This window comes from Mustela nivalis (genome assembly GCF_964662115.1).
Source record: "Mustela nivalis genome assembly, chromosome: 12".
In the NCBI taxonomy this organism is placed as follows: Eukaryota; Metazoa; Chordata; class Mammalia; order Carnivora; family Mustelidae; genus Mustela; species Mustela nivalis.
Genome location: NC_139031.1, coordinates 4,900,704 through 4,913,814, shown reverse-complemented (window position 1 = coordinate 4,913,814; position 13,111 = coordinate 4,900,704). Strand labels below are relative to the sequence as shown.

Below are 13,111 nucleotides of genomic sequence, written 5' to 3'. Positions count from 1 at the left end.
ATTCAAATCAAGTGTATTTCTAGTAACAGTGTTGTAATTTATAAATTATTTTTGATGCTTAGAAAAGTAGCCGTCATTTCCCAGACATCTAGTATATCATTGGCATCTAGAAAATTCAGCTATGTGGCCCAGCTCATTTCCTGATGTTAGATAAAATGTTCCATAATAGTTAATCTGGTCTTTATTAGCGATGTTCCAAAGGTACACTGAACTTTTTAAATAACAAAGATAGTGGATAAATGGCTCTCTGCAATTGGTACAGTAATTTTTTCCTTTTTCAGGTCACCTACAATGGCTGGAGGATTGTTCGCCATGAACAGACACTATTTCAATGAGCTCGGACAGTATGACAGTGGCATGGATATCTGGGGAGGAGAAAATTTAGAAATCTCCTTTCGGGTAATTTTTTCATGTTTAACTCTGTGTAGTGGAATATAATTTTTATCCACGACCTCTTATTTTCTGTAAGTTCTCTTTCATTATCTTTGTTAACAAACTGTCTTTAGTGAAGGCTACTTTATCATAATCCGTGATGGGGATAATACCCATTCAAAGTGTGGAAAGTATCTAAGCAGCCTTGTAAGAATTTAAAAGGGAAGGTTGTAATGAATGGTTGGGTATAATTTCAGATGTTTAAATGTGCATTTACGGTAGAGTTTTGTTCTTTGCCAGTTTATTCATCTTACTTGCTAACCCTAGACATAGATATTTAAGGTGATCGGATATCCCTGATTGCTCAAGACTGTCCTTGTTCACACCTGTTCTCCCAGGAAAATTATTAATAGCTCCCCATTCCACTTTCAGAAGTAGCTAGCAGAGTACTTTATATATCCAAGTCCCTCCGGCCCGAGGAAGGAATTAATCTCCTCTCCAGCTGCTGAAGTCGGGAAGATGGTGGTATGGGTGGGGTTTGGGACTCAGGCAACTGTGGGGGTGGAAGACAGTCTTTGCAAAGGGTAGAATGAGGACAAGGGAAAGAACTCAGACTTCTCCGAACCAGCTGATGTCCTCACTCCCCACCTCTCGGCTCTGGGGCTCCATAGCAGATACCCCATCCACAACACTGTGGTATGTGGTGCGTGTGTCATTTTGTATTTTTTACGATGTATTGACTGTAGTGTTTTTAAAAGGTAGTTTTTCATACGTAATCTTTTAGAATTTTAAAGTTGAAAGAAATAAGATATTGTTCAGTCTTACTTTGGACATAAGGTAATAGAGTTCCACAAAAACTAAAATATAACTATATAAAGTAACCCAGATGGCCAAGGTGAAATTTACACAAGAACTGAGATCTTTTGATTCTTAATCTAGAGTTACTCAGTGTGTGTGTGTATATATATACATGTTTTGAGAAGGTACCAGTAATGAGATTAGAGGACCAGCCAGTAAGCATTCTTTGTCCCTAAGTCCTGAGGATCAAATTCCTTAATGTGTTAAAACAGCAAAGTACATGGTAAGTGTGATTTTAGACACAGGGTGGTAAAAGAATGGTACGCTATTTTAGAATTTAGTTTCTTTTTAATCATAAAGATATAATTTTTTTAATGTACCCTTTCACTTTCTTGTATTTGGTACTTATACAAAACATCTTGAAGTCTCACAAACACCTATTTAATAAAGATTAATTTCATGAAAACGCATACATTGATTTCATAGCAGTGCAAGGCAACTATTAATACATAGTTTGCTTCTGACCAGATTTGGATGTGTGGAGGTAAACTCTTCATCATCCCATGCTCTAGAGTCGGACACATTTTCCGGAAAAGGCGACCGTATGGTTCTCCTGAAGGCCAGGACACCATGACCCACAACTCCTTGAGGCTGGCGCATGTTTGGTTGGATGACTACAAGGTGAGATTAAGTTACTCTGCTGGAAGGGTCTGCTTGGCTCTAGCTCCTTTGCAGACAGCTCTGGTTACCTGCCTTTTCATTCTGGCACATTTCTGTGGGACAATCTATGCTTCGGGGCCATCCCTTTTGTACATTTCTTTTCTTCTCATTTTTTGTTGTGACCCTTCTTCTAATTTTCCAAATGACCACTCTATAATAGGAAATACAGCCAACATAAGAAATTTTCTTGTCAGTGTCTTTATTCCTCTCACTCCCACAGAACGTGGCTCCTTTTCTTTGCTCCTTGGGCTTCACTGTGTCCCAGTCTTTCCACTTTCCCTGTTAGGCTCTGCACATGTAGTAGCACTTTCTCTTTCTGCTGTGATATTTCCTTTGTAACATCTTTATTGAGGTATAATTCACAAGTCATTTTATCACCCCCAACAAGAAACTCCGTATCCTTCAGCTATCACCCCCTCATCTCCCACAGCCCCAGACAACTACTAGTCTACCTCCTGACTCTCTAGATTTGCCTATTCTGGACCTTTCCTACAAATGGAATCCTACAACACATGATCTTTTGTGACCACCTTAGTAAGCATAACGTTTTCAGGTTCATCCATATGGGTACCATGTAGCACTGCTTCATTCCTTTTTTTTTTTTTTTTTTTTTAAGATTTTATTTATTTATTTGACAGAGAGAAATGACAAGTAGGCAGAGAGGCAGGCAGAGAGAGAGAGAGAGGAGGAAGCAGGCTCCCTGCTGAGCAGAGAGCCCGATGCGGGACTCGATCCCAAGACCCTGAGATCATGACCTGAGCCGAAGGCAGCAGCTTAACCACTGAGCCACCCAGGCGCCCCTGCTTCATTCCTTTTTTATTGCCAAATAATATTCCATTGTGTGATTACACATTTTATCCATTCATGAGTTATGAGAAATGCTACTGTGAACATTTGAGTACAGTTAATTTTTTTAAACACGCATTTGAGTGTCTACTGTATACCGGGCTCTGTGTCAGGTTTTGGGAAATGCACTGGGCATGGAGGTGTGTGAAGATCACTGCATGGGGAGCAGAAGTGGGGGCTTGTGGTCATGCGTCTGCCTCACTGCATGTTTCCTCCCTACTCCCTCGTCTAGATTCTAGGCTTGTTCTCCATGTTCCTCAGCTTTGAGTCACACTGTCTCCCAGCAGCTCTCAGAAAGTGGTTCCCAGACCCATGTAAATGTTCAGCAGGGCTAAGCTGTTGTCATAGGCAGGTAACCCAGTATTTGCCGTTTCCCCCTTGCTGACCTTGCACTGATGCTGCAAAAGCAGCTGAGTCATAGAAATCATTGTGTTAGATTTTGTGCTCCAAGTGCTGTGAGTCACGCTGAGTGCGCAGAAAGCACCTTTTGTGGTCGTTTTCAAGGGAAAAGGCGTGTTGTTTGAGCTGCAGGTAGTTGTGAGTTAACTATTCACTTTTCTCCACGGAGTACTTTTTATGTAAAAGAATGGCTCACAAACCATGGTTATTTATATTTGGATATTTGGCGCACATTCTCAAAAATGAACCAACTGAGCCTCTCACTTCCAACTGACAGCATTCGTTGCAAGTGGAAAACTCGTATTGATCCCTGGGAGCTTGATGGCTTCCAGTACTTAAATGCTCTTTTGATGAGATTAGGAATATTTATGAATATAACTTTTTATATTATATAGTGACATTTGTCAGTATTTGGAACTTCACCACCCAGGGAGCAGTATTTTCCAAATGACTAAAGTATGATGGTATAGAAATCTGGGTTGGGGAAAAGATCCATTCAGAGAGCTGGATAGAGCAGTAGATTTTAATGCGACCTACAGAAAGCTCAGTGATAACAATTTAAAGGTTAGTTACAGTGTGGAAAATGAAGAGAGTTTTGGTAAAATATCAAAGTGGGGTGCCTGGAAGGCTCAGTTGGTTAAACATCTGCCTTTGGCTCAGGTCATGATCTCAGGGTCCCTGGATCGAGCCCTGCATTGGGCTTCAGAGGGTCTGCTTCTCCCTCTCCTGCTCCCTGGCTTGTACTCTGTCAAATCTTTAAAAAATATATCAAAGGATAGTTATAATTCTCTGAAACTATTAAAATATCCCTGGCATTTTAAACTGTATATATTTCCATACACTCAATATTTAAAAATCTGTCTAACCAAACATGACAGTAACAGGTTCACATGCAGAAATGAGAGTTCAGCTTGCTTTTTAGCCAAACATTGAAAAGATTTGTAAAACTGTAAAGCAATGTCACTGTTCTCACTAAATTTCTTGTTGTTCTTCAAAGCACGTTTATGTTGATAGGTAGTGAGTTATTTTTAACAAATTAAATGTTTCAACTTTCCATATGGTAAATACCAGTAAATAAACTCACACAAACAGAAGCTCCTTGGACTCAGTAATCAATTATCTTTGACACTCCAGAATCCTGACAGAGTCTGAGAACTGCCGGCCTTACACGTCGCCTGCCTCATTGATTCTGAGATCACATTTTACATGTTTAGCCATTTCTGAAATAGGGACGTATCTTAGAATTTAAGATGTCGTATTGTCAATGATGGACCTAATTGTGTGAAAAGTTTATGCTGACATTTTTCAACAACATCAAGAAAACACTGGCATGAAAAATAATTTGCTGATAATACTCATTTTAAGCAAAAAACCTGTTCTCTTATTTTTCCTTTTTCTTTTTAAAATTCAGGAGCAGTATTTTTCCTTAAGACCTGATCTGAGGACCAAAAGCTATGGAAATATCAGTGAGCGTGTTGAATTGAGGAAGAAGTTGGGTTGTAAATCATTTAAATGGTATCTGGATAATATTTACCCAGAGATGCAGATATCTGGGCCCAACGCCAAACCCCAGCAACCCATTTTTATCAATAGAGGGCCCAAACGCCCCAAAATCCTTCAGCGTGGAAGGGTAAGGAAGTAATATCAAAGTGTTTCATGAAAAGTTGTATGATAGCGTAAATGACATTTTAGACTTAAAGTATCATTTCAGTGATAGACTTTAGCTTGCTTCTGTTGTGTTCTTTGGGTGGGACCTTCCTCCACTCAGGTATTAAGACTTTAGAAACGTTAGTATCTCCACTGTTACTATTAACATCCTTAAAGAGTGCGTGACTTCTGTAAGTTACATGCTAGCTTCCAAGAGGGTGGATACGAACAGACCAGTGAAGGCGCTGTAAGTCAGTATGAAACTCGTTTGGCAGAACCAAGTCCCAAAAGGAGAAATGGGGCTGGTCTCTGCCATTGGGCCAAAGCGCTGGGAACCGACCCCAGAGAGCAAGTGGAAGATGGTGGCACAGCCTACGGCTCACACCCGGGCGGCCGAGCGGTCATGTGAGCTGCGCAGAAAGCCCACGACCTGCTACATCTCTGTACGTGTTCCCTTTTGTTTCTGAAGGACTCTGTTCACAGTTCTGTATCACATTTAAATTTTAGGGGTCTAGTCATAAAATCATACCTTTTTCCTGAGTCATTTCTTAGAATCTGCTTTCTGAAAGTAAGCTACTGAAAGTAGATACTCTGATGGTTGTGGGGTTTTCTCTTCTTTTGTGTTAAGGCAGCGCCCTATAGGATCTTTCACCACGGCGGCTTTCCTCCGTGACTCTTCAGCTACAGAGCTTTCCCCTTCTTTTTAGAGATTACGAACAAAGTCAAGGTGTTAAAAAATGGACAGAACCGGGGTTTGTCCATAGCGGAAATGCTTGCCGTTAGCCTTCCCTCGCGCATCCAAGCTGCTTTCACGCACCAGCCCTACCCAGGCCGGATACTCAGTGCCTGGTCTATGTTCCTCACATTCAGCTACATACTGTCTCGTTTGTACCTTTTATTCTTACTTTCTCCATTTCATTTGAAGGTTCTTCCTCCCCTCTAGTAGATTAGTAAACCTGTATCTTTAGGTAGAATTTCGACATGACACTGCTTACATATATTGTTAACATTACCTATAACCTTGAAGTCTATTGTGATACCCTATGTAGAGAAGCTAGAATTTAGGAATTAAAAAGTGCTTCTGTTTTTATGACCTTTAAAATTCACGGCTTTGGAGAAATGTATTCACATTATGTAGCACTCTAAGGTATCTTCTGCCAAGAGCACTCTCTCCTTTTACAGCTCTATCACCTCCAGACCAACAAGTGTCTGGTGGCCCAGGGACGTCCAAGTCAGAAAGGAGGCCTGGTGGTGCTTAAAGCATGTGACTACAGTGACCCAAGTCAGGTGAGTCATGCATGCCTCCGGGCTCAGCCGGTCCTTGGAAAGTGTCCTTCAGTGAAGGGAACTTGGGGTGGTCCCTGAGGAGGGAGGGAGGTTTGGAAGACCCTGGAGATTTTACTCTGGACTCTCCTTAGCTGACATGGTTTAAGTAAGGAATGACTTTGTGTGCTTTGTATATTTTTCCTACCTTTGCTCCTGTGTGTTAGAAGCATCCTTTGTACTCTGCAGTCACACAGCAGGTCCAAAGTGGCAAAGGAGGGGCACCTGGGTGGCTCAGTGGGTTAAGCCTCTGCCTTCGGCTCAGGTCATGATCTCAGGGTCCTGGGATCAAGCCCCACATCGGGATCTCTGCTCAGCGGGGAGCCTGCTTCCCGTACCCCACCCTGCCTGCCTACTTGTGATCTGTCAAATAAATAAATAAATAAATTTTTTTAAAAAAAGTGGCAAAGGAAGGGCAGGCACATTACAGAGGAAATGAATTATTATCTTCAGTAGAGTTTTCTCTGAAATCCAATTTCTCCTAGTTTAGTAGTCCCATCAGAAGAAACCATAACAAAAAACAGTTTATTTCATTCACATAACCTGTTCTCATGTAATCTTTCCAATGGTGTTAAAGTAGGCCTAAAAATAAGCTAAAAACTTAGGTAAGTTTGGAACAGTAATTTCAGACTGACTTGTATCTGATGAAAGTCTTACCCCCGGTTGTGAAACCGCACACCTCTGCGGTCCGAGCACGTCACCGGGAGGGGATTTTCATTCCCACTTGCGTGCCGGGGATGGCCCCAGTCAGGACTAAAATGGTCAGACCACGTGTGTTCTCTGAAATGTCATAGAAGCCCCTCTATATCTAGGGAAGCTTGCAAAGGATGGAAGATGTCATCCACACTAGAAAATAGGATTCAGAAGGGGTTCTGTGCTGTGTCTGGGTCTGAGAGGTATCAGACTCCCGGACACCGAAGTGTCCAGCTGGACTGCTGCCTCGCTGGCGTTGGTTACATGAGACCACTGAGCTTTGTTCCAGAAAATGGGAGAAGTTTGAAGAAATGGAGTTACATGCGCCTGTTTGTTGGGATCACGTAGATCTGTACTGATCCTGTAACCACCAGCCACATGGAGCTCTTTACATTTAATTAAAATGAAATAAGCTATGTGTTTCCTCATGTTGGACAACACAGGTTATAAAACAGGAGCATCGTTGCAGAAAGTTCTATTTTTAGAACTGTTCATGTTAATGGAGACAGCACACATAAATTTTGGGCCTGGAGGTAGAAATAACTAATGAGTAAAATAATTCGGAGATGAAAGTATATTCCTTGTGGATTTAGTGAAGGTGCAGTTTGGAGAATAAGTTATTCCTCACTCCTGTCCTGTTCAGCCAGTTTTAGGTCTTTGTTTCTGAAAGATCTGCACAGAGATCTGACAAAGATCAAAAGATCTTTGTCCTGAAAGATCTGCACATCTAAAGAAAAAAACCCATTTCTGGGCCCTCCGAGGAAATCATCATCTCAGCCTAAATGCTGTGGTGATCTGGGGTTAGAGCAGAACTTTCCCAGGATGACGTGTGTATGGGCTCCTGCGTGCGCGGCCCAGCTGAGGCATGTGTGCGCGGACAGGCTGCGCTGCCTAGGGATGGGGAGCACCGCAGGACTGGGAGATGCTAGAACTAGAAAGGTCTCCAGTCACGTGCTCAGTTAACTGAGTCAGTTAAATTCAAAGTTAACCACTGTTTCGGTTTCTTCCTGTGATTACACTTCCTGTTCTGTGTCTGTTCGTTCGTTCATTCCATTTTCAGGTGGCGGAGCTGACGCTGCGCACACGTGACTCAGGGTTGCGGGTCTCTCCCTGCTTTCTGAGACACGTGGAGTAGCCCCGGTCTCCCCCCACGGATAGGTGACCCGGGGCACAGCCCAAATTTCAGATCTGAAGAGGACCTTGGAGTTTTCTGATCTTTGATTCTCTTCCTCAGATTTGGATTTATAATGAAGAGCACGAGTTGGTTTTAAATAACCTCCTTTGCCTGGATATGTCAGAAACTCGCTCTTCAGACCCACCACGACTCATGAAGTGCCACGGGTCAGGAGGATCCCAGCAGTGGACCTTCGGGGTGAGGAGCTTGCCAGGGAGGATGGGAGCGCGTGAGGAAGCAGGTGGAGCTAAGGGGGAGCAGGGCAGATGCCCTCCTAGTTTAGCTGACAGAAAGTAGTTCTGAGTTTGTCGTATCATTAAATAAAGCATCGGAGCTAGTCCACATGTCTTCTAGATCTCTCTGTCTTCTCTACCACATTCTGGCAGCAAAGCCTTTTAAGTTAAAGCCAGGAATTGTGGGTATATTTTTCTTGCTACTTTTTTTCCAGAAGAGTAATCGGCTGTACCAGGTGTCAGTTGGACAGTGCCTGAGAGTGGTCGATCCACAGAGTCACAAAGGCTATGTTGCGATGGCGATCTGCGACGGCTCTTCCTCACAACAGTGGCATCTGGAAGGTTAAGCAGATGTGGCGGTCGGCGTGGTAATTCATCAGGGTCCACCTCCGCTGTGCGCTGTGAGGCTTGAGAAGTTGCTGGTTACAGGAAAATCCCTGAAATGATTTCCTGATTAAGTAGAACCACTTTTGAGAGGATAAGACCCAGATGTACTAGAGACTGGCGCACAGATGGTCATCAGAAAGTGAGGGAATCTGTTTTACCAAGACATTAACATCACTTCTGAGCTGCTAAGAAATTTCTTGCTGATGGTGAGAAATTAGGATACAATTTTAACTCTATAAAGGGTCAGGTTTGCACAGAGGACAAAGCCAGGCAATTGGCGTTTCTGTTCACACTTATTTATGCTTTTTAATCCCTTTAATAATGGAATGGCATTTCTCTGATCAAGAACTTGTCATGATTTCTTTTTTTAGAAGGACTTCACAGAAATGCATTTTTTTTTCTTTTACTTATATTATCATGTCCTAAATAATTTTAAACAGACTGAATCTACATTACTTTTAACTTCAGAGGACCTCCTTTATAAGATTATATATTTAAGAGGCAGTTAACTATTATAAATTATTTTGATGAATTATGGTACTATTGACATTAAAATAAAGGGTCCTTTTGATGATTTATGTGGGACTTTTTGTCTGCTCTTCTTGTGTTGGGGTCTCTGATCTGCGTGCAGACCACCATGTGTGTATCACATGATGAGCGTGACACCTGGGTTCGGCTAGTGAGCCAGTAAGTGAGGTCGCAGCACCATTCCTTAGCTTGAACTGTGTGAATTTGATGCTGAAAGTCTGTGAATTTGGATAGTTTCCACTAAAGCTGCCTGTGAATCATCCAGGTAGAGTTGCTAAGTTAGGCATTTGGTACAGAGGTCAAGATCCATCCTCAGAAATCCGAATTCAGATTACTGATTCAGTTTCATTGCTGGTCATCGGTCTGTTCAAATTTTTTATTCCTGCTTCAGTTTTGGTAGGTTACGTGTTTCTAGCAGTTTGTCCCATTTCTTCTAAGATGTCTGATTTGTGGGCATCTAGGTTTTCATAGTCTGTTACAGTTGTTACTTCTCCTCTTTCATTACTTTGTTAATTTGGGTCCTTTTTTTTTAATGAGTGTGACTAGACATTTATCAGTTTTTCAGAGAAACAGTTCCTGGTCTCATTGAGCTATTCTGTTTTTTTTAGTTTCCATATCCTACATTTCTGATCTTGACTATTTCCTTCCTTCTGCTGTGTTTATTTCCTTTAGGTGTCAGGTTAGGTTTGAGGTTTTTCTTACCTCTTGAGGTAGGCTTGTATTGCTGTATACTTCCCTCTTAGAAGCACTTCTGCCGCAACCTGAAGATTCTGGACTGTCGTCCGTGTGATTTTTTTCTTCTTCAGTAGCATGTTCTGTAGCCTTCATGTATTTGGATTAACCTCCATGAAATTGAATCTGTAATCAAAAAACCCCTCCCAAAAGTGAAAGTCCGAGATGAAACAGCTTCACAGGCAAATTCTTCCAAACAGTTAAAGAAGAGTTAATACCTTTTCTCAAACTTTTATTCCAGAACATAGAAGAGGAAGGAGAACTACCAAACTCCTTCTGTGAGGCCAGTATCACTGTGATACCAAAACCAGATTAAAGACACCACAAAGAGAGAGAACTATAAGCTAATATCTCAGATGAATACAGATGCAAAAAATCCTCAACAAAATATTAGCAAACCAAACCTAACAATACACTGAAACCTCCTACTCCCAATTCCAGGATGCAAGGGGGTCAGTATTCACAAAACAGCAGAACCGTATTATCATTTCAGTAGATGCAGAAAACAGCACTGACAAACTATAACATCCATTCATGATAAAAACCCTCAACAGAGTAGGTCTAGAAGGAATATACCTTAACATAAGGCCTTATATGACAAATCCACAGCTAACATCATACTCTGGTGAAAAACAGCTTTTCCCGTAAGGTCAGGAATAAGAGATGTCCACTCACTGCCTTTATTCACCATTAGTGCTGGAGTCCTCGCCACAGCAGTGAGACAACAACAAAATACAAGGCTTCTGAACTGGCGAGGGAAAAGTAAAACTCCCACTATTTGCAGAGGACATGATCGTATTTGGGCCCCCCAAAAACCGCTAGAACTGAGAAATGAATTCAGTGAAGTCACATAATACAAAGTCAGTGTAGAGAAATCTGTTGCATTCCTAGACACTAAAAATGAAGCAGCAAAAAAAATTAAAATCCCTTTTATAATTGCACCTAAAACAAAATATCTCATAATAAACTTAACTGAAGAGGTGAAAGGCCTATACTCTGAGAATTACAAAGAAATTCAAAACGACCCAAAGAAGTGGAAGAACACCCGTGCTCCTGGACTGAAAGCACAAATCCTATTAACATGTCTGCACTGCCTGAAGCAGTGCGTGGACCGAATGCAGCCCCTAGCAGAATAACAAAACCCTTTTTCATGAAACTAGAACAGACAGTCCTAAAATTAGTGTGGAGCTGTTAAATACCCCAAATAGCCCAGGCAATCTTGAAAAAGAAAAAAACTGGAGGTATCACAATTCCAGATTTCAAGTTCTATTACAGAGTGGTAATAATTAAAACAATATGGCACTGGCATAAAAATAGATCAATAGAATAGAAAATTTAGAAATAAACCTATAATTATATGATAAACTAGTCTTCAACAAAGAATAAATACAACAAGGGGGAAAAGGGCAAGTTAAAAGCAGAGAAACAGAAGAAACATTAAAGGTCAGAACACAAATGAAATAGAAAACAAAAATAGAAAAAAGCTGGATTAAGATCACTGAAATGAAATTTATAACAATATAACAAATTGGTGTTGGGAAAACTGGTCAGCTACAGGCAAAACAATGAAACTGGACCACTTTCACGATACACAAGAATCAAGTGGATTAAAGACTGAAACGTCAGATCAAAAGCCATCAACATCCTTGGAAGTGAGCATAGGGTGCTTTCCCTGACATCGGTCATAGTAACATTTTGTAGATACAGCCTCCTAAGGGAATTAAAAGTAGAAAGAAATTTTGGGGAGTACATAAAAATAAAAGGCTTGTGCACAGCAAAAGAAATAATGTAACTAAAAGCCTACTGAATGGGAAAAGATTTGAAAATGACATATCCAGTAAAGGGTATGTGTGTGTGTGTGTGTGTGTGTGTGTGTGTGTGTGTGTTGTGTGTGTCACAACATTCAAAAAACAATCCAACTAAAAATGGGTAGAAGACTGTCTTCAGACATTCTTCCAAAGAAGACATCCAGATGGCCAACAGATGCATGAAAAGATGCTCAATACCACTCCTCGTCAAGGAAATGCAAATCAAAACTGCAGTGAGGTGTCCCTTCATACCTGTCAGAAAAGCTATACAGAAACACAAGAAACAACAAATGCTGGTGAGGCTGTGCTCCTGCACAGCTGGTGGGAAGGCAAGCTGGTGCAGCCGAATGATATGTGCTGCCGAAGTGAGCACACATATTTATCCATAAAAAAGAAAATGAAATCTTGCCATTTATAACAGCATATAGAACTAGAGAATATAATGCTAAGTGAAATAAGTCAGATAAATATAGTTTATGTTCTTGCTCACATGGAATTTAAAAACAATGAGCAAAGGCAAAAAAAAAAAGGTGGGGGTGGAGACAAACCAAGAAGCAGACTCTTCATACAGAGAACAAACTGGTGATTACCGGAGGGGAGGTGGGTGGGTGGGGGATTAAAGAGTGCATTTACCACAATGAAAAAAAAAATACAAACTTAGGAATCATCTTTGCACCCTGTAGATGTCCAAATACAACGGGAGGTTCTTTCCACCAAAATTGCGTCTCAAAGGAGGCACAGTCTTCCAGGGTCCTTTTCTTAGTTATTTTATCTTAAACCACAAAGCCCCATATTAGAAACCTGTTGGAGAATAATATATTCTATATATTTTATCTTTTGTCATTCACCTTCAAAGACCAGACGGTACATACAGAAAGCAGCAAGATGGCATTAAGGATTTTCTGTGCTTATTTGAGAGAGACTGCACAAGCAAGGGTTTGGGGCGGGAGCAGAGGGAGAGGGAGAAGCAGACTCCCTGCTGAGCAGGAGCCCAATGTGGGGCTTGATCCCAGGGTCCTGGGATCATGATCTGATCTGAAGGCAGACGCTTTATCAACTGAACCACCCAGGTGCCCCCAAGAAATTCACTTTAAATATGAAGGCACAAATATGGTGAAATATGTGCACATGGGATGCTAATTGAAAAGTATCTGAGGTAGCTATATTAATGTCACACAAATTTTGAAGCAAAGACTATTACTAGGAATGGAAAGGACTGACCTAGTAATAAAGGAGTCCATTAATAGGAAATAATCCCAATGTTCTTATAACAAACTTCATAACAGAACTTCAAAGTATGTGCCAAAAGGAGAAACAGTCTACAACTACTAGTAAAATTTCAACAAACCTCTCAATAACTGAGGAAATACACAGGCAGAAAAAAAAAATCAGTAAGATATAGAAGACTTGACAATACTATCTACCAATTTGACATGATTAACAATTATGGA

At 41.1% G+C, this 13,111-nt stretch overlaps 1 protein-coding gene across 10 annotated transcripts in view; it reads left to right on the top strand.

Annotated features, from left to right (window-relative positions):
- GALNT11 (polypeptide N-acetylgalactosaminyltransferase 11) overlaps positions 1-9,170 on the top strand; it is a 53,537-nt gene extending 44,367 nt beyond the window's left edge. For all 10 annotated transcript variants that reach the window (XM_082693415.1, XM_082693416.1, XM_082693412.1 and 7 more), the window contains 6 exons: positions 282-399; positions 1,699-1,851; positions 4,547-4,765; positions 5,965-6,069; positions 8,033-8,170; positions 8,421-9,170. In XM_082693415.1, coding sequence (XP_082549541.1) covers positions 282-399; positions 1,699-1,851; positions 4,547-4,765; positions 5,965-6,069; positions 8,033-8,170; positions 8,421-8,552 — 865 coding nt within the window. In that variant the 3' untranslated portion in view covers positions 8,553-9,170. The remainder of the gene's footprint in view (positions 1-281; positions 400-1,698; positions 1,852-4,546; positions 4,766-5,964; positions 6,070-8,032; positions 8,171-8,420) is intronic.
- Positions 9,171-13,111: the final 3,941 nt, after the last annotated feature.